Source organism: Paramormyrops kingsleyae, chromosome 1 (genome assembly GCF_048594095.1).
Source record: "Paramormyrops kingsleyae isolate MSU_618 chromosome 1, PKINGS_0.4, whole genome shotgun sequence".
Lineage (NCBI taxonomy): Eukaryota > Metazoa > Chordata > Actinopteri > Osteoglossiformes > Mormyridae > Paramormyrops > Paramormyrops kingsleyae.
The window spans coordinates 4,348,033-4,367,407 of NC_132797.1; the positions used below are offsets into that span (position 1 = coordinate 4,348,033).

The 19,375-nt window shown below is 48.6% G+C and overlaps 1 protein-coding gene across 9 annotated transcripts; it reads right to left on the reverse strand.

The window, feature by feature from the left end:
• Nucleotides 1-91: 91 nt before the first annotated feature.
• On the reverse strand, nt 92-19,191 carry LOC111833291 (ubiquitin carboxyl-terminal hydrolase 15). Of its 9 annotated transcripts, XM_023791430.2 has the most exons (23): nt 19,080-19,191; nt 17,541-17,668; nt 17,113-17,243; nt 15,300-15,426; nt 14,850-14,995; nt 13,676-13,711; nt 11,753-11,814; nt 9,200-9,286; nt 7,382-7,526; nt 6,441-6,614; nt 6,191-6,349; nt 5,754-5,978; nt 5,583-5,666; nt 5,397-5,491; nt 5,024-5,212; nt 4,692-4,804; nt 3,913-4,188; nt 3,750-3,820; nt 3,544-3,659; nt 2,832-2,981; nt 2,628-2,731; nt 2,447-2,535; nt 92-2,128 (listed from the first exon to the last, which is right to left on the reverse strand). In XM_023791430.2, the coding sequence occupies exons 1-23, from the start codon at nt 19,166-19,168 to the stop codon at nt 1,928-1,930; spliced, it is 2,997 nt and encodes a 998-aa protein (XP_023647198.2). In that variant the 5' UTR covers nt 19,169-19,191; the 3' UTR covers nt 92-1,927. The 9 variants fall into 9 exon arrangements, 7 of the variants coding, with proteins under 7 accessions (XP_023647198.2, XP_023647199.2, XP_023647200.2 ...); XM_023791431.2 differs by lacking the exon at nt 13,676-13,711; XM_023791432.2 differs by lacking the exon at nt 9,200-9,286.
• Nucleotides 19,192-19,375: the final 184 nt, after the last annotated feature.

The window sequence follows — 19,375 nt, forward strand, 5'->3', positions numbered from 1 at the left end:
CTCTATCTATTGTTACACTATAATGGCCAATTGTACGGCTATCAATCCATCCATAAATTAAAGGGGGTTAAAAAAAAAAGACAAAGGACGGTTAAGGCTTTGCTTAGCTTTATTTAAGTTTATATATAAATACACATGCACATCTCAAATGTAAACCAAGTGAACTCAAGTGCAGCCAACATTGAAAACGCCTGTCATGCGGGCTGTCAATATTAACTTTACATAAACCCCAAATTAAAAGGCTTCCTTAAAACACAGAACCCAGAAGGCTCCCTGACAGCACCGCCTAGCTGCAGGACGTCACCGAGTCCCGCAGGTTGCCGACTTCCTGGATTTCAGATACACTTACTGTGATAATGCCAACATATAAATAAATAAATTTACCAAATGTGCACTCACAGAGTGAACTCTTATGTACAGTATTTATAGTCTAATGAATTTATATGTCTCATTCAGATTAATATGGTAACTCCCCTCTTTCCAGCCCCAGGTATAAGGTACATAAGCTGGACCTCCAGCATTCACGCGGCTGATGTTAAAGGCAATGAAGTTCCACTATCAGAGGGGGGAGGGCGACTGGGGGGAGAGGACCGTGGACATACGTAGGAAATCGGCAGCGGTGGCCGAGGCCTCGCACACTGCCGCGACATCTTGGCCCTCCGATCTGTGCGTAAAGGCTTAGCCCCGAGCTGACAGCCATCCCGCTCCGCACAGGGTCACGCAGGAGGGAGGAGAACCAGGCGACACTGAAGGTTAGTCTGAGACTGACGTAAGGCTGCGGTGATCTGTCAGGACTGTGGGCGATAACACTTCATACACCTTGCCGGACGTTCATAATCTGGAGAAGCCTGGGTGCCTGAGTGGGCGCTGGTGGGCGGGAGGCAACGGTAAATCCTGAAGCCCCTCCCCCTTTAAAAAAAAAAGTGCACTCAGATCCAGAGAAAGGCCAGGTAACATACTCAGCCACATTCTCGAATAGAGGGGTGAAAAGAGCCAGCTTACAGAGCATATTACATATAAGGCTACGTCTATATCGACCTATGTGGTACAGCAGCTATTTCCTCCCAGCTCCCTGACAGACAGTCCACATTTTTGCTCCCCTCCTGCTACATACTGGGAGGGAGGGAGCAAAAATACAGACTGTCTGTGGGTCCCCGAGGGCCAAATAGGGAAACTGTGGTACTAGATCAAATTAAGTCTCAGAGCAGCATTCGAAAAATAAACACTGTGGATGGACTGCTATCACAAAAAGAGCATTACCCCTTAATGCCTGCCAGGATCCAGTGCAACTCCACGGAACAGACGCTTCAGCAGAACTTTTTCTTTTTAAGTGTGTAAGAGCCTGTGAGTGGCCTTCCGTACAAGTGGCACAAATTCTACCTATAAAACAGGGTGGCAGGGGGGAGCTGGCTGGGGGTGGGGGATACCAAACGTAACAGTCCAGCAGCTTCACCATATCTTTGAAAACCTAGACTCAGTGCGCATTTAAAGTATTTACAAGGCAAAAAACTGATATGCAAACGCATCAAGAAATTTAACACAAAAAAGCACAAGTTGCTGACAATCTTCTGGGTTTAAAAGCAAGCTCTGTATGGTTGCAAATACTGTCAGTAGGATTTACTGCCCCCCATCCTATTGAGAACATAATTAATAATAATAATATAGCTTTGAGTTGTGTGATGGGTGGGGTGTAGATCTATACATTCTGAATGCTGAGGAAATTAATTAGGGTTGAGCCTAAACAGGCTTGATTGCTTAGCAATTTCCTTTGTTGGATTCTTGTGTACAGTTTTTTCCCCCATTTTCACCCCCACCGGAAAGACGCCCCTGTGTCTTTATTCTCGGAACTACGTGTGGGGAGGGGGTGCATTTCCGCCCTGTTGGCCATTGTAATGGCTCCGGAGGTGACCGTGCCCTGCCGTCCGACTCAGTTGGTGCTCATGGTCATGTCGCAGCCGGGCTCCTGCTCGTCCCCGTCGTTCTCGTTCAGGTCCTCGCTGCTCTGCGCCGTGGCCGCCGCTGTTCCCTGGGAGGAGGGGGCTTCCTGGGCCTCCCGGTCCAGTGTGAAGTAACCGGTGCCGGAGACCGTGTCCCGCCGCTGGTAGAACAGTACGTACGCTGCCTTGGACTTGAAGGGACAGAGAGGCATCAACCACCAAGAGCACAGAGACTCGACAGCCAGACTCTACTCAAGCAGGACTCAATGACCTGTCATCATGAGCCAATTAAAAATGAGGCCTAAGGCGGATCAGCCAAGCTCACCAAGATAAAATAATCTGGTTTAACCTAGGGGGTTCCCAGCTCCTAATTATACAAGTTTTACTAGTCTGTGCATTTTTTTTTTTGTGTGGAAAGAAGCCTTTGTACACCCAGAATAATGGACCCGTTGTCACGTTCTACCGTCACACCACATAAGCGTGGATCCTGAAACGAATGGATCACTCACCACGATCTGGTCCTCGTTGGCAGGAGAAACGCTACTGTCATCGAAGTAATACCACTTGTGGTCGTCCTTGTTCTTCGCAAATGCGGTATCTGAGCAGAGAGATGACAGATAGCGTTCAAAACAAACCGACGGCCAGCTAAACCTAAAAGACAGAATGCAGTGGTCTTTGAGGGGGTCTTACAGTGTCCACCTCCCATTCCTCCGTAGTGGTTGGAAACTGCGATCAGGTCGTATTGGCACAGGCCAGCATTGGGGTTTATAAGGAACTCCGACATGTCCAGATCACTGCAGGGAACCGCAGGCATATTTGAACACGACCTCACAGTTTTGTCCATTAAGCAAATGGCGGTTATGAGCCCGAGCGGCCAGCATCCTCTGGACGAACCTCAGGGGGAAATCCACCAGCGAGTCCAGCTTGTCTCGCATGTAGCGGCTGTAGGAGAAGCGCTTGAGATGCACGACCAGGACCGGGGGGAGGGACCACAGATCCAGCTTCTTCGTGGCCTGTTGGTGCTGCTTGCAGTTGGGACAGTACCTGAAAACCACAAGACACAGATACACACACACACATGCACGCACAGACAGACAGACAGGCAGACAGGCAGACACGCAGACAGACAGACAGACAGACACGCAGACAGACAGGCAGACAGACAGACAGGCAGGCAGGCAGACAGGCAGGCAGGCAGACAGACAGACAGACAGGCAGGCAGGCAGGCAGGCAGGCAGACAGACAGACAGACAGACAGACATGGAGAAATGGAGAAAAAGGCATGCTCACAATGAACAGAGATGCAAAACAGCAGCACCTCTGACGACAGACCTCCTGCTTACAGGTAGTAACTGGATAAAATCCCATGATGCCAGCCCAGCCAATCAAAAACCAGTATTATAACTTAATAACTTAGTTAAACCAACCTGATTAACAGCAAGTGATAATCCTACCCATAGTGGGCTCTGACGCTACATTTACCCAGTCACTAGAGACAGAAATGTTACTGTAGGACTTGACCAAACGGGACTGAGTTAGGTGGATGAAACAGAAGTTGGAGATTTTTCATCCACTTCGGGTCTGGTCTCACTGAAGAGAGGCGTACCATGGATCTTCAGCACCCAGCTTCTCCTTGGTGGTGAACAGCTCAATGCAGTCCTTCAGTTTGCAGCTGGCTTTCTTCTGCGGTTTGTACTCCATGCTTTCGTGCTTCTCGAAATCCTGCAGGCCAAAGAAAACCGAGTCAGCCGGCGTCCTCTTTCGGCGCCGGCCGAAGTCGCCGCAGAAACCACAGTCCCAGGAGTCTCATACCTCTGCCGCGCTCTCGTCAAAAAATTTCTTCTTCAGCTCGGGTTCCCAGTCCAAGGAAAGATAGGATCTATCTGTTGTGAAAGGCCAACGCAGACACAAAACCCTTAAGACTGCTTTTTCTTGAACTTCACCTTGCTGAATCTTACGTGCTGCTCATGCTTACCACTGAGTCTCAGGTTCCCCTCGTCAAAGCGGATCTGTCGGGGCTCCTCCTTAATGTAGCTGAAGTCCATCTTGCCCATGTTGTTAAACTGGAATGTGAAAAGCCGCTTCCGCTGGCCCTCTGACTGGTGGCCTTTCGTCGTCTGCTCAGGACCAATACCATTCTCCAGATCATTGTCCCCTCCCACGGACTCTTCTGATTGGCTGTTGTCATTTTCTGATGGCAGTTCCTGGTCCTGACTGGACTCGTCGTCCTGTTCGTCTGTCTCCATCTCACCTGCAAACACCCGCCAGCTGTTACCTATGGGCTTCATTAAAATACCATCATACTCCGCAGTACCATCTTCGAGGGTTAATATGTCCCACAGGATTACCTACTTTGTCTTTATCGGACCAAAAATGCTAATTCAGTGCATCAAGAAAGGAGGAGTCCATAGCTCCATGGAATCAATTTTCATGGGCAGAGACATTTTGCTGTCAGATTAGAAAAGAATTTAAAACCTCATATCAACCGTCCCAGCCTTGTTCCATAGACAGTACCACTGCAGTATGATTTCAGTGTTGGCCAAGCTAACACATGAGTAAATTTAATTTCTTCGATTCCTTTGGACTAATACTAAAATGCACTCAGAAAATTAAATGTCTAGTCAAAACAATTTCGCCCCACACACAAAGAAAAACGTCTCTCATAAATCAGGCCCATGCATTATAATATTGCTGAATTGTAATTTCTCAGTTTGCAGAGTAGCTGGAACTTTGGCTTCAGTAAATGACACTCACTAGGAGAGCCTTCCTCCAGGACGCCGTTGGAGACGTTGCCGTTGATCCCGTGCTCCTTGGAGCTGCACGTCTCCTCGGACTCCTCTTGAAAGGGGGTGGAGCGAACATACCGACTAGGAGGAGGATACAGTGTCAGAATGATTTCAGCCAAACCACCATCATTAAAAACCGTTCTCAACAACAAGTAGCTACTTACACGTTATAAAACAGGTAAAATTGCACGTCACAGTAGATGTGGCGCCCCCTGTCTGCAGATAAATGTTTCTGCACTGCAAATATGGTGCCCCCTATTGGCAGATTAATGGTACAGCAGTGTCAGGGCAGCTCCATACCACATCCGAAGCATCAGCATGTTGTAGAGCTTCTCCTCGCTGATGCTGCGAGGCACGGTGATGAGGAAGGGCTGGCCAAACAGCGGGGTGCTGGTGTGGTTGTAGCCTGACTGCTTGTACTTCTCCCGCAGGAGGACTGGGATGACCGCGTGCTCCGTGTCTTCTATCCGGCGGACAGCAACCTCGAAGCTGTGGACACAGGGAAGGGCGAGCGTGGCATAAAACACCACTGCACTGCACGGCACTGCACGGCATTGCACTGCACGGCACGGCACGGCACGGCACGGCATTGCACTGCACGGCACGGCACGGCACGGCACGGCATTGCACTGCACGGCACGGAAGGCAACCAAACCCCGGCTGCGACACTCACACATAAATGTCATCCCGTTCCATGATACTGCTCAGGTTCTCATTGGAAGCAAATATCCGGTGAAAGCGATGGTTGTATATGTCCGTCACGATCATCTGCGTCAAAGGGGGGGGGGGGGGGGGGGGAGTTAGCCAGGTAGATACTGGGAGAGGGGACTGGAGGACGGAGAGCCTATGACAGGGTTACCTTGTCAGCTGGCAGACCAGACAGCAGGGAGAGAGAGTCGCAGAGGTCAGAGATGCAGCCCACCTTGGGGACAGTGAGCTTGTACTGAAAGACAGTCAGGTCCAGACCGGTCAGATTGCCATGTCGTATTTTTATCACTTGTGATTCGTTTTCACTCTCGTGATCCCACACCTGCATGGGTTTGGCGAGGGGGTCCAGCCGCACAAGGTAGACCTCCAGTGCACGTTCCTTCTTCATGGGCAATGGTAGTGTCAGGTAGCAGAAGGGGTCAAAGGTCACAGAGACCTTCGAACACACGGGGCAGACGAGCGTGGACTTGAAGAGGCCGTGGAATATGTCCACGATGATGGAGTCGTTCCTCTTTATGTGGTTCTCCCAGGCCTCCTGTGCGACGACCTAGCCCGGAGGAGAAAGCGTCCCTTTGTAACCAGAGCTTGGACACGCCAAGACACGCTATACTCTGGGTGTGGGAAGAGGTCCAAACCAACAGGTCAACTCATCAGGCAGCACTGGCATCCACACAGGGCACCGTCGTCTAAAGAGGCGCCAACTTAGCAAGGTGTTTGCCCCTTGAAGGCTGCCTAGTGCCCCACATGGGTGACCCTCACCTCATCCGCCCTGCCGTCGGCGTCCTTCAAGGGGATGTACGGCTTCTTCCTGATCCTGTTCAGGTCCTCATGTAGCCCGTCCAGCAGGAAGGCCAGAAGCTCGTGGGAATCCTGCTGCTGGTATCCGGAGAACTGGGGGGCGAAGCGGCCTACCTGCGTCTGAAGGTGTAGAGACATAGCGAGAGATGTGGACCACGCCGTCAAAGAGCCCCAGCGCCAGAGTGGGAGCCCTAACCCTCGGAGAGCTCACCTTGAAGGGTCTCGGTGTCACGTAGCTGTACTTCCCTAACCAAACCTGCTTGGTTAACTCAGCGTAGACCTTGGCGATCTCCCCCCTCATGCCCAAAGGGTTTTCCATGTTCAGCTCCTCCTGATACTTGTCCTTCAGGAAGTAGTCGGTCAGCGGGGGTATGTTGCTCAAGCACTGATGGAACAAGACAGGAGCAGTTTGAATAGCGCCCCCATGTGGGATGTGGTTAAATTGCATCAGCGATTGGTAGACCAATGGTAAATGGGCAATGGGAATTAACTGAGATTGATTTACATTGCAAGTTACAGTCCCCGAATACTTCATAAAGAAAACAGGCTAAATGTTTCTGAATGGCATGAGGCCAGAGAAGAAAAAAGTCCCTGTACTGGAGGAGAAACACACCTGGAAGCTAAATCCTTAGACTTCATTAATTTACATTTGTTTTTAGACAGAGATAGATAGCAAAACATAGATATAGAGAGATCGACAAAGATGGGCAGATAGATATACACAGATAGACAGAGATAGAGACAGTATTGATGCTGAAGGAAACTGCAGGCTTAACAGCAGAAAATAAATACAACTAAGCCATTAGAGGCACAACATAAATAGATACAACTAACAAGAAAAGATAACCAAAAAATAGTGCGGCATGCAAAAATGTACAGTACAGGTCTGGTAATTAAGGTCAGGAGAGAGACTCATTGCAGAACATTACAGCAGCCAGCGGAGCTTAGCTCAGGTTGAAGAGCTCTTCTGCAAACACCGGCAGTGGGCTGTATCGCAGCTACACACCATAAATAACCAGCTGCACAAGAAAGGCTGAAGGATCCACTTCAGCACAAAAACAGGAGCCGAGCGTCCGTCTCTTGACATGAACGACCACTTTAACACACGTCAGAGATACCAGGTTAGGAAGGAACACGGGAGGCCAAAGATACCTGGACAGCGGAGTTCATGAAGCAGGTGTTACCCAGATTGCAGAGTCCACACAGGCCGGGACGCTCACTGGACCGGCTCTGGTCGGGATACTCATAGCTGGCGTACGGCGGATACGACGGCAGGCAGTAGTTGGAGTTCTTCACGCTGCGGGAGACGGGAGGAGACGAGGCGGCTCATCGGACGGTGCGCACCAAGACGGCACGGCGACACACAAACAGCAGTCCCGCAAAGTAAATCAGAGAAGCACGAAAAACAAAACGGATAAAGGCTGACTGCAAAGCCACGGCACAGATTAAGTAACTGAGGAGGCGCGGTTCCCACGGAAAAGCAGAGAGCAGAGCCCCGGAACCTGCAGCGGCGGACGGATGATATCGAGCTGAAGGAAATAAATCAAAACCTGAAGGCTCAAATGAAAGGCTGAATCAATAATTAAAGAATCCGAATTTGTGGTGGGGGGGGGGGGAGTGAAAAAATAAAGCAGAACTAACAGAAAGTGGAGGGGAAGAGAAAAAAAATGGTGGGAAGCAGTAGCTGGTGGGACGGGACGGGAAAATGCGGCACAGCGGGTTTGTACCAGCGGTCTCTGCGGGCGGATTCACAGCCCCTCCTGCCCTCCACCCTCCCCTCCAGGTCCAGCTCGGCGCATTCCGGCCTCAGGCACCACGTGCAGCACACAAGCATCTCCTATCCGTTGCCTGCATGTCGCCCCTGCGTGCTTTCGCCGGAGAGGATGCTGGGCGCCGAGATCCGCACGCACGGAGGGAAGGGCAAAAAGAAAATCCGGAAGGGGGGGGGGGGGCCCTTCGGTCACAGGTGCGCTGGCGGCATCTTCAGGACCAGCATGACATCGGCGTCCACAAGCACCCAGAGAGCCTATTTATAGCGCCGCACAGATCGGGGGGGTGTGGAGAGCCTGGGGTTGGCGGGATGGCGAGCCGGCAGCCCAGAACCTCAGAGAGGCTCCCCCATGGATGGGAACCCATCCCCATACATGCTCAGGCGTGGGAGGAATGCGGCACTGTCGATCTGCCTCCCTCAGCAGCTTCGCTAATTAGAGCAACGCCGCCTTGAATGCAACCGGGGGGGGGGGGGGGGGGGGGGCTGGTCGGTAGCAGTTGGTAAACGCAGCATCAGCGGCTACCCGGACGGGAGTGGGATCTACGGGGGGGGGATGGATGGCGAGGGATCATTAAGGTCATGGGGGGGTGGGGATGAGAGCGTACCCGTGGCCCCCTGGCCCAGCGCCACCAGCTGGCCGCTTAAAGGCGCATTCAGCTTGGCTCATCACCCCAGGGGGAGGGACAAGCAGCAAGTGCAGGACAGCACTGCCTGGCAGCTTCCCGAGACGACCCCCCCCGCCCTGGACATTAACGCTCCTTTCTGCCCTTGTCGGGTGGGGGGGGGGCTACTTGGGCCGGGTTACACGTTTCCTGCTGCCTCACCAAATTCTGAAACTAGTGAAAACCGGCAAAAACAAAAAAACATCCAGCTGACGGTGGATTATCAGAATGACACAGCGAATGCCTGGGCCCCCACGAGCCAATCACATCATGCGTAACAAACGAACCGAAGAGAGACAAGCGCTGCTATTGGCGAACTCGGGATAACAACAAGACATGCAAACGGAGCTCACAAGGTAGAAACACACACAGCTCCGGAAAGTTTCAGGACTCGCAACACCCCAACCCCCCCCCCACCTCAGCCCTCCCCCCGCCGTGGCTGGCGGACACCCGATGGAACACACACCATGCAGCGACGGCGCGGGCCAGGCTGCCCGCCGCGAGCCGCGAGTCACACCACAGCTCGGAGACGCTTACTTCCGCTCGTTGAAGCCGTTATAATTGTTTGAGAGAGACGAGGGGGAGATCTTTGGTAAGGTCGATAGAGTGGAAGCGCCTGACGACCTTCAAAGATAAGAACACCAGTGATTAGCAAAGAAGGCTAAAGGATTTCGCATTAGCGCTTGTAGCAAAAGGAAAAGGCAAAGTTATAAATGCACCAATAAAGAAAGACGTGAGATGTGCTAATATGAACTGAAAACAAAACGATCTACGGGTTACGGAAAAGGAGGAAAACAACGACCTTAAATGATGTCAGAAAAGAATAAACAAAAATGACAACAGAGCATCCTTCCCAACAACCAGCTCCCTCACACTGGTTCCTATTGGCCGTTTCCCCAGTCTGGCCAGTCACGTCCTGAAGCTAGAAACCCAGCTGTCTTTGACATGGACAGGAGGCAGAGAGCCAGAAGAGGCTAGGGTTACACTTTAGGGTCATTTTCACGAAGGTGAGATTTTTTTAGGGAAGAAAAAAACACTTCACAATGAAATACAGCCAATTGACATCACCTTAACTTTTTAGGGATATTAAAATGATATAATTTGTTGCTGTTTTCAGTATTTTTTAACCATTTCCCCCCAAATAGACATCCAAATATGTGATAGCTGTAAAAGGTTTCAGATCAAATAAAACTAAAGTCCATAAAATGTTTTTAATTCTTTCAACTTTATTGCATTTAACCCACCCTAAACAATTTGTATGATAAGATATTATTATAATATATTTTTTGCTCAAACTTTTTCTTAGTTTGGGCATTTTTTCCCTCATCTTTACCTCTTGCCCCGGATTTCATGAAACACTTCTGTTGGCAATGAAGTTGCATAATTCTATAAATTAGAGAAAACTGATGTGTTCCCGTAATGAAATGTGCATTAACGCGGATGATGGAAAACAGTAATGGCGATGAACATTGCAGCATGGTATTTTATTCTATTTGGTCCCTTAGTTTAGTTATGATGGCTTATCTGCTGCCATGGTTGCGTATTGTTTGCTTGATCTGTGTTTGTGATTTCTGCAAATGGGCCGACGCTGCTGTGGGGAGGGTTAAGGCTACGGAACGCTGGCTGTCTGTCTTTCGTTCTGTTCCATATATTTTGCTGCATTTTCTCTCCAACTTATATTTTGGCTTTCATGTTTAGGTATCAGTTGTGCAGGAGTTTTCAACTGACCCTGTTGAAAGCAAATTAAATACAAATAATTAGGGACACAATTGACTGGAACTACTGGGATTGTACATGACTCCTATAATACTCTTAGCGAGACAGTTGAAAAAGCTACAGTATTATAGGTGCCATCAATTAAGAAAATAAAAATTCACCTAAAATCATTCTCATTGTATTATTCCCCGTCATGCTAGCAGATATTCAAATTAGGGTTGTTTTGTCCCCCTAAGGGAAAAATACTACAATGAAATATAATGGTAAATTTTCTCTAAATACTACAATTTCAATTGTAAACAGTACTGAGAAATAACTGTTGCAGTACTGAGCTGCCTTTAGTTTTGCAAATACTGGGGACAGCTACAATGACCTTAAAAAAACACACTTCAGGAAATGTTACCAAATTTCTTATCAATAACTTATATCAACATAACATTCACTTGTTGCAGTAATGATTTCCAAACTGTGAGGTTCAAACTAAAAAACATTCATAAAATTTGAGCAGAGAGAGAGAGCCTTCTCTGTTTAATCTTCTGTTCTTTGTGATGCGTTATGGGTAGAAAAACACTTGACAGCATTAATGTAGTATTGATAGGTTTTTTGGAAAAATCACAGTAATGAAGAAACATTGCAAAATGAATTTTGTGACTTAGAGCAGGACACACGGTGAATTCTGCATGTCCGTTGGTGATCAAAAGGGGCCCCAAGGACCTCAAAAGGGGGTCACTTTCGATCATTCTGCCAAAATGGGCGTGGCACCACCAGCCCCCCCAAACACACCCCTGATGTTTATTGTAGGAAATCAAAATGTATTTTATTTTTATGTAAAATTTTGATTTAAAAGCTATAAGCAGTGCAGTACAAAAATACTATAACATGTTACAGTAAAGTGAAAGTAAAAGTATTGTAAAATGTATAAAACCCTCAAAAGACTTCCATAGCCCATGAAACCTCACAGGCAAACCAATCATCATAAAAAGAATATGATTTTTTTGTAATTTTTTTCAATATACTGGGCTTGGACTTTTGATTGTATGAGTTCGTGAGAATGACCCTTTAAGAGTGTCGTACCTGCTGACCACGGGCATGCTAATGCAGGACTAGCAATCAGAGCTGCACAGTTGCTGTCAGTCAGGGACAGGGAGCAGCCACAAGTTCTACAGTTAGAACTAGAGACTGGTTCAAGCTCCTGTCAGCAAACTAAGCCCCCCCCCCCCAATCACACGCACACACACACACACACACACACACACACACACACACACAAATATACATACATACATACATTCTACAACTTATTGGCCAGGAGCAGAGTAGCCCCACCCACAAATCCTACCCCACGTCACAGCAAAGCCACAGTCACACACTCACTTGGATGTAGAAGAACCTCTTGGCCACGTTCCATCCTCATTTTTTTGCTCTATTACAAGAACCTGTAGGGAGAACCATCAATTCATAAATTTCCTTGCAAGCATTTGCTTCTACATGGATTCAAAGTTCATCTCTGCACATCAATCACGGCAAACGTGTTGGCTGTTCACTGCAGGCGACACAATATGTTCAGGGTTCCTCAAAAATCAGCCCTCTAACCTCAACGGCACATCTCAAACGAACTCTTGCGTTAGGGCAGGATTTTCGAATGAATGTGAGCAGCTGGCTGATGTACATTGCCGATGTTAGTTGCGTGTTCATTGCTTGTGCCTAAAGGGGGCAAATTCTTGTAAATGGGGAAGAATTTGACATGACAGAGTTTGGCTGGTGTGACGTTACTTAGACACAGTTAACAATTGCCAAACGTGATATTTAGGTATTGCGGCCACAATAGCGCGTGATGTGAGGATCTTGAACATACGTCACTGCCAGGACGAATCGTTAGTGCTGAACGAGCAAACTGACTGTCACGTTAACGTTAAAGTGTAATGTTCTCCAGCTGTGCGTGACAAGTACGCAGGTAAACAAAGGGACGAGGACCGGGACATGCTCTTGGGCACGTGGCCTTGATCACTTGAACCCAAGCCACACACCTAGCCAGGCAAGCAACAAAAAAGGGCCATTAATTAATAATGTGTCCCACAGGGGGGAGGGGAAAAAAATGAGTCTGGCAAATGCAGTGAAAGCAGATGACTGATAAGTCTGCAATGCAGCATGTCACAGCAGGCACTGTATCGATCAATCAATTAAACCAATTAAACAAAGAGGCAACAGACACAGCAAATGATAATGCGGCAATTAATGAAGGATCATCCAATCACACGGCTTGTTAGTGTCCCGCTTCAATTTTGCCGCTCTACATCCTACATTAACAATCCACAATGGGCAGTACAGGAGGCAAAGTAACCTGAAGGTCCCAGATTGAAATTCGGGTAAATGTGAAACATCTGATGTTTCACATTTAGATACTCGACCATCTCAGACAGCCGGAAACAGCCTCAGAAATTTACAGCAGCATGAGGCACAACTTCAGTCTATTGAGAGGACAGATTTGTGGCCAAGCCAGGACGACTCTTAAGCCCAATGCTCCAAGGATGGCGGCTGGCCTGAAGCTTCCCACACTTCTATGTCACTTTGGATGAAAGTATCAACTCAATAAATGTAAAGTGTAAAGAGGAGATTGAAAACCCAACTGGCAACCACTCACAATGTAAATGCCGTCTCCTAGGGGACATGGGCTGTACATGATGCCAAAAATACTAGAAAAAGGCATCTGAATAGTAAAAGTCAAAGGGGGTTGGGGTTTCTACTTATTAAATAGCCTAATTTTCCATTGTGTGATTTGTGTGAACTTCCTCTGGATCCTGCATCCCTTTATTCCTGACTCCAGATATCCCACTGGCAAAGCAGCCACGGAGAAAAGCGCACATTGCCCAAAGAGTGGAAAGGGGGGCGCCAGTGAGGCAAATTCTTCCCTCACTCCTAAGCCTTCACTGTACTGCAGGGCTAATGGGTTTAGCGCTTTTCAGCTAAGCGGCAGGAGAACAGAGATACAGTGCCAGGTACACAAAGGCAAGGCCAAACTCCTATAAGCTGTGGCCTTACTTTCTGTTAATGTCTCTTGTCTAGCAGTGTGTGACCCCTGGGAATGTTCTAGAACGCAGCACCTTAACTGCTGCTCAAATCAGCGGCTCCAGCCAGAATTAGAGCTGTGTACAGTACCGAATCAAAAAACCAACAGCCAAAGCGGAAACATGTATTATCTTAATCAGAATCCAGATAAACTAGCATATCATGCATTCAATGGTAAGTTTTTGAACTCACGGTTAATCACCAGTAACACTGCCTGGCATTGTTACCCACCTCATCTGAGCCCTGTCCTCCGACCGCATTCTGTGACTGAACACAGAGAACACACGTTAAACACTGGCATCGGGCTGTGGTGGGCAAACATGAGGTGGACGCCTCTCCATGGGACCCTGCGCTACCGGACTGTGTCATCGCTGAGTCACGGTCACCATCAGCGTTCGCGGCGACACCTTAACGAGCTCGACTGCAAACGTTCATGCCGTCGACCGCGCAGGGAGGGGACTTAATCAGTGTGGGGACGTGGGGCACAGAGACTCCAGCGCCATGCTCGTGTGACATCAACAAAAGGCCAAACAAGCTGGGCTGTTTACACTTTCACAGTAGATCCCCTAATATCTACCGTCCATTTTAGCAGAAGACTTTCATACATGGGCTTGAAAGAGAAAGTGAAACAATCCAGCTTGAGAATAAAGGAAAGATGAAAAGAAAAAGTAAGGGCAGTGAATGACAGTGACCACAAACTCTACACCCACCAGGGTCCGCAAAACTACAAAGGCAGCTCAGATTCTCAATGGTCTGGCTCGCACAAAGCCTGTCCACCAAGGTCCATGATTCACAACAGCGGGGACAGACCCGCAGCACACTTTCAACACACTGACCCAAATTTCCACATTGCAGTTTATGAAAGAAAAAAAAAAAACTACTATACAAGAGCTGAGAAAATCACGGACCTGTTAATGCAGTCACTTCTGTGACAGAACCAACCATGCTGCACGTGTTAAGACGAGCCTAATGGAACCAGGTGGCAACGTCCGAGAGTCTCAGGACCTAAAGAGCCTTTAGCAGACACAGAAAGATGACTGGCGGGAGGGGGAATCCCCAAACAACGACTTTAAACCTTAGTGGTGTGGGCCTCTAATCAAGCCCGGGATTTGGGTCTCAGTCAGGCATCTGGACCTAGCCTGTAATCAGGACCGGACCAGACAGGCCTGGACCAGATGGACCCAATCAGGGCCGAATTCTACCTCAGAACACCAGAAGAAGCAGCCATTCCGAAAAGGACTCAGTGACATAACTATGCATGTATTTAGTGTTCCGCAACATCTACCACGTGCGTAAATGTGTCCCGGACAAGGAGTGATAAGGAACGCTTTGGAGAAAACGCCACGTGTGGCATCAGTAGCAGGGACCACATGCCAAGGTGTGAGCAGCGCCCCCCCAGCCGTACCTGTCCCTGATACAGACCAGCATCCTGGATGGTGCTGTCAGGCTTATTAAGGGGTTCGAAGGTGTTGCTCATGTACTTGTTCCACAGCCTGGTCTCCTTCTCATCGGGAATGCTGAACAGCTTCCTCATCTCCTTCTCAATGGTGTCTTCGGCAAAGAAAAACAAACGCTTCTGTTGTTATCAGTATGGGAGAAGACAGAATAGCCTGACATCTACAAAACACTAAGACAGATTAGAAGGTTTCTTAGAAGAGGTGAGATGATCCCAGCCATAAAGAATTAAGAAAGACCATCAATGATGTTATAAAACACTAGATTTCTCAGATGCAGACTAAAGCTAAACAAGGCATGTTGTTCACTGGATGCCTACGAGGTCTACACAAATGTTCTGGCTTGAGGTGATTTTCAGACGGTCTGCCAGCGCACCACATGAACAGCGAGAGATCCTCACCTATAGTGTCAGCTTTGCTGAACCTCCGGGTGACCACATTCTCCATGTTGCTGTCCTCACACAGCTTCAGCTCCGTCAGGTACACCTCCACCTTGCAATGTTTCACGAACATCCCCTGCTCGACCACCTGTGGGGGGGCGGGGGGGGGGTGGTGGAAGAGGAGCCGCTCGTTACCCTCTTTTGGCACGTTCTGACGATTCGGTCCTGACCTGACAAAATCTTCTCCCGCAGTCGCTTCAGGAATAAGTATCTGGAAGGCGAGAGTGGAGACCAAGGATGCAGATCTGGGGAGCCTCTAATTCCCAAACCATCTCGGAGCATCGCTTATTAGTTTCGGAAAAGCCACTGGACTGTAGCTGTTGCCCTGGGGTACAGCACAGCGTGTCCCGCGGAGTCAGTCGGCGGATTTCTACACCTTTCTACACCGCATGTCAGGAGAGACTTAATTTAGCGCTGTGGCATGGAGACAGCTGGAGGGTCCCATCCTATTTATTTCGCACGGCCTACAAGCAGCTAGCCAGCCCCCACTGCCCGACGGTAGACAGCATTCAGACTTTCGAGAGAGATTCTCATTTACTTCCTTCCACAAAACCGCAGATACTTTATGCAACCATCAAAAAGGGGTTAAAACATTAAAACAAGACCCTAGAGAACAGCATGGAAAAACCAACCCCCCCTCCAACTGCCTCCCCCCCCTTTTTAACATGACGGACCATTCCGGTTTGACCTCCGCGGGTTCTCTCTCCCTCAACCCCCCCTCCCCCTGTCCCCTCCCCACCCCTGAGCATTAAACAAGGATACCGGCACCATTGGATTAACTCCTGGAGGGCATGCTGAGCCAAACCAAAGAGCAAAGATCCGACCAGGATCTCGGTTACATCCAGCCATCAGAGCCCACCAATAAAAAAAAACACGGAAAGAAACTACCTCCTCCATGTTTGTGCAGCGGACGGCTCCCCAAGGCGCGTGTCATCCAGACTGCTCCGAAAATAGAAATGTGACAGCTATCCGACACCCTTTACATATATGGCGAAAGGGGAGGATCGGCCAAAGGAAGAAAGGACACCGCCATTCTGCCATGGCCGGTCAAGCAGGGGAACAAGCAGCCATGTGTCGTGGTGGTATAGCCGTGCACGGACGGCTCTGGCGGGAAAAAACCAGCACGCAGATGTGACAAACATTTCTGCGACGTGACCCTCAAAACAAATCTGATCCAGGCTCGATATGGATCTTCTTCCGCTGAGGCCAATAATATGTTAAACTAAAATTGAGTCAATTAAAAAATGTAACGCATTCCCCGGGAAGAGCAGGTGTTAGGAGACCGTGGTCTATTTCAGTCGTCAGCAAATGAGCAGATTTAGGGGGAGAAATTTCTACCGAACTGGCCCTTGCAGTTTTGGATCTCTTGGCTCAATACCTTGTATTAAAAATACATATTTTTTAAAAATAAGTATCTTGAATCCATGGATGCCAAAAACACACAACTTCATTTATATATTTATACAAAGCGACACTTTTGAGAAAGCAGGGGCAGCCACTCCCTGGAACAACCAGGGGTTAAAGGTCTTGCTCAGGGGCTCAACAATAACACCGCTCTGCCAAACCTGGGATTTGACACAGCAACCTTCCGATCAAAGGCAAAAAATCCTAACCCAATGAGCCACACACTGCCCCAGAAGAGAGACAGACAGCAAACGTACAGCAAAGGAAAACCACAAAAAAAAAAATGGCAAAATGCCCTAAAGAGCCCACAACCCTAATTAGATCCAAGCCCAATTAACCACAGTACTGTGTTTAGACAAGGGAGGCGTACCTTGCGTGCTATTGGCTCCTGGTTTTCCATCAATCCATACCAGCTGACCAGCTTATTCCAGCCCTCTGTAGGGACGAGAATGTAGTCCAACTCGTCGATGAGGTGCTCCTTGAGGGCCAGCGCATCCCCATCTGTAAGCCGAGAGGGAGCGGATGCTGATCAGCGGCACGGGACACACGTCAGCACTCGCCACCTCATGCTCATGTAATCACACATTACAGCACTCCCACCTAAATGCTAGCGCATTTAAAAATAATCTTTCAAGGCTTGTCCTCCTCAATGTCTTTGTGATGCTAATTGAACTTATGACAAATTGTGGGAGTGACCTCATATTTGCAATAGTGTTGAGAGCAATCTGTGGATGTGCGTTTCTGAAATCACGGTACACCCATTGTGTACAGGATTCAGGTTACCAGAGTGACTCTTACCTTTAAGCAGTCCGGAGTTGTCCACTGGTCCAGGGTAGACATTTTGGTCACCCATCTGATATTTGTCCCAGCTGTCAAAGCCAACATATTTCTTCCACTGTTTGAACCAGCGACTGTCTACTAAATACCTGCGTAAAAAAAAATATTATATAAAAACACAGAAGGGTGCAGAATGTGCAGAACATGCGTCGTACCTAATTTCAAACCGTTCAAATTCTGCGGTACCGTTTCAAATCACTGTGGTCTCTAGAGAAAAGTGCAGGGCCAATGAGATCACTGCCTGTCTAAAAGACTAGTCAGCAGTTACGGAAGCATCATCTTCCCTTTGCTGGGATTACGTGTCCGTCCTGCCCGTGCCATCATATTTCTGAATGAGCGCCGCTGCCCATCCAGGCAAATTTCCCTGCAGATAAACTTTTCACACCCCCAGCAGTAAATGCATACCACAAGTCAGTATTACAATTACGGCCAACTGGGTCCAATGCCAGACTTAAGCTGCGCTGCCTTTATTACAGGCTCAACTTTTATGTCTTTGGTGAAGCATGGATGCCAAAATGCCGAAATGAGGTAGAAAAACAAACTCAGTTGAATGAATATCTAAATACAAACCACAGGCTCTTTAGTGCCGTTTTGAAACCAGCTGGACTGTAAAACACAGCTATCAGAAATCTGCACAGCTTTTAAAAGGGAAGCTCTGACTTCTCATTTACTGAACGGACTGAACTCCATAAGCTTCGCAAAGTTTACGTATTATCCACCGCTCTTAAAAAGACATTCAAATTAACTGAAACACCGTCAATTTACCAGTGAATTTAACGTCCGACAAATCTTTTCTTCTTAGAGTTGGGAAAACGCTTTGTCATAACTTCAGATGATGGGCTTTTAATGAAACATAATGAACAGACTATTTAACAAGTTAAGCATTTTGAAATTCCTAGTAGTGTTAGGTTGGGTCTAGTAACAGAGACCATCGGTCACGAACAGCAGGAATTATGTTGATCAGAGGTTGTGTAATTCGTGTTTATGCTGATCAGACACCCGATTACTGGCAAGAAAGACACGCGACAGCTGCTTTGTCATCTTCTGTAGGGGCTGTGTCGTCCAGGCACTCTGTTACTTGTGTTTACTTGGATTGGTTAGTCGATTATTGGCATTTAAGCCGATTGGGAGGTCGATCATCAGCATGAAGTATTCCTGACAGCTGATTTCTCGGCTCTTCGCCCCGGTTCTCAAGTTCAGCGCGCGGGTCGCGAGCCTAATTTTAATCTCGCCGGTTCCGCCAACTTCGAGCTCGTAAACCCCTCGCCGAGAGCACACGGACACGGACGGCCACAACCGAGCGCCACAGGGCCGGTCTCCGGAGAAGTGCCGCGCCATACCGAGTAGGTCGCGGCTCTGCCTGAGGAAATAAACGGAATGCAGCTGTCTGAGAGCCGCGGCCTGTCCGCCCCTGTTACGCCGTCACGAAGCCTGACAGCTCGGACAGGCTCGGCCGGCGCGACCCACGGCACTCCGAAACGCCGGTCAATCGTCTCTCACCACGTATCTCCTTTTCGCAGCTGCGTTTTTAGCAATCCGGCGACCTCTCCGCGTTGTGTTTCTAGATCGGCCGCTCCTCCCTCCGCCATCTTCCTTTAACATGGCCCCGGTGCATACTGGGAAAGAGGAGCGTCACCGCGTTGACGACACGGCACGGGCACGCGTTCTCGGCCAATTAGATCGCGGCGGCGAAGTTCAGTGCGAAATATAACCAGACCCGATTCTCCCGTTATCCTGAGCAGGAGGTAATGTGGCGTGTGAATGCATTATGGATCCATTAACACCGACTAAATTAA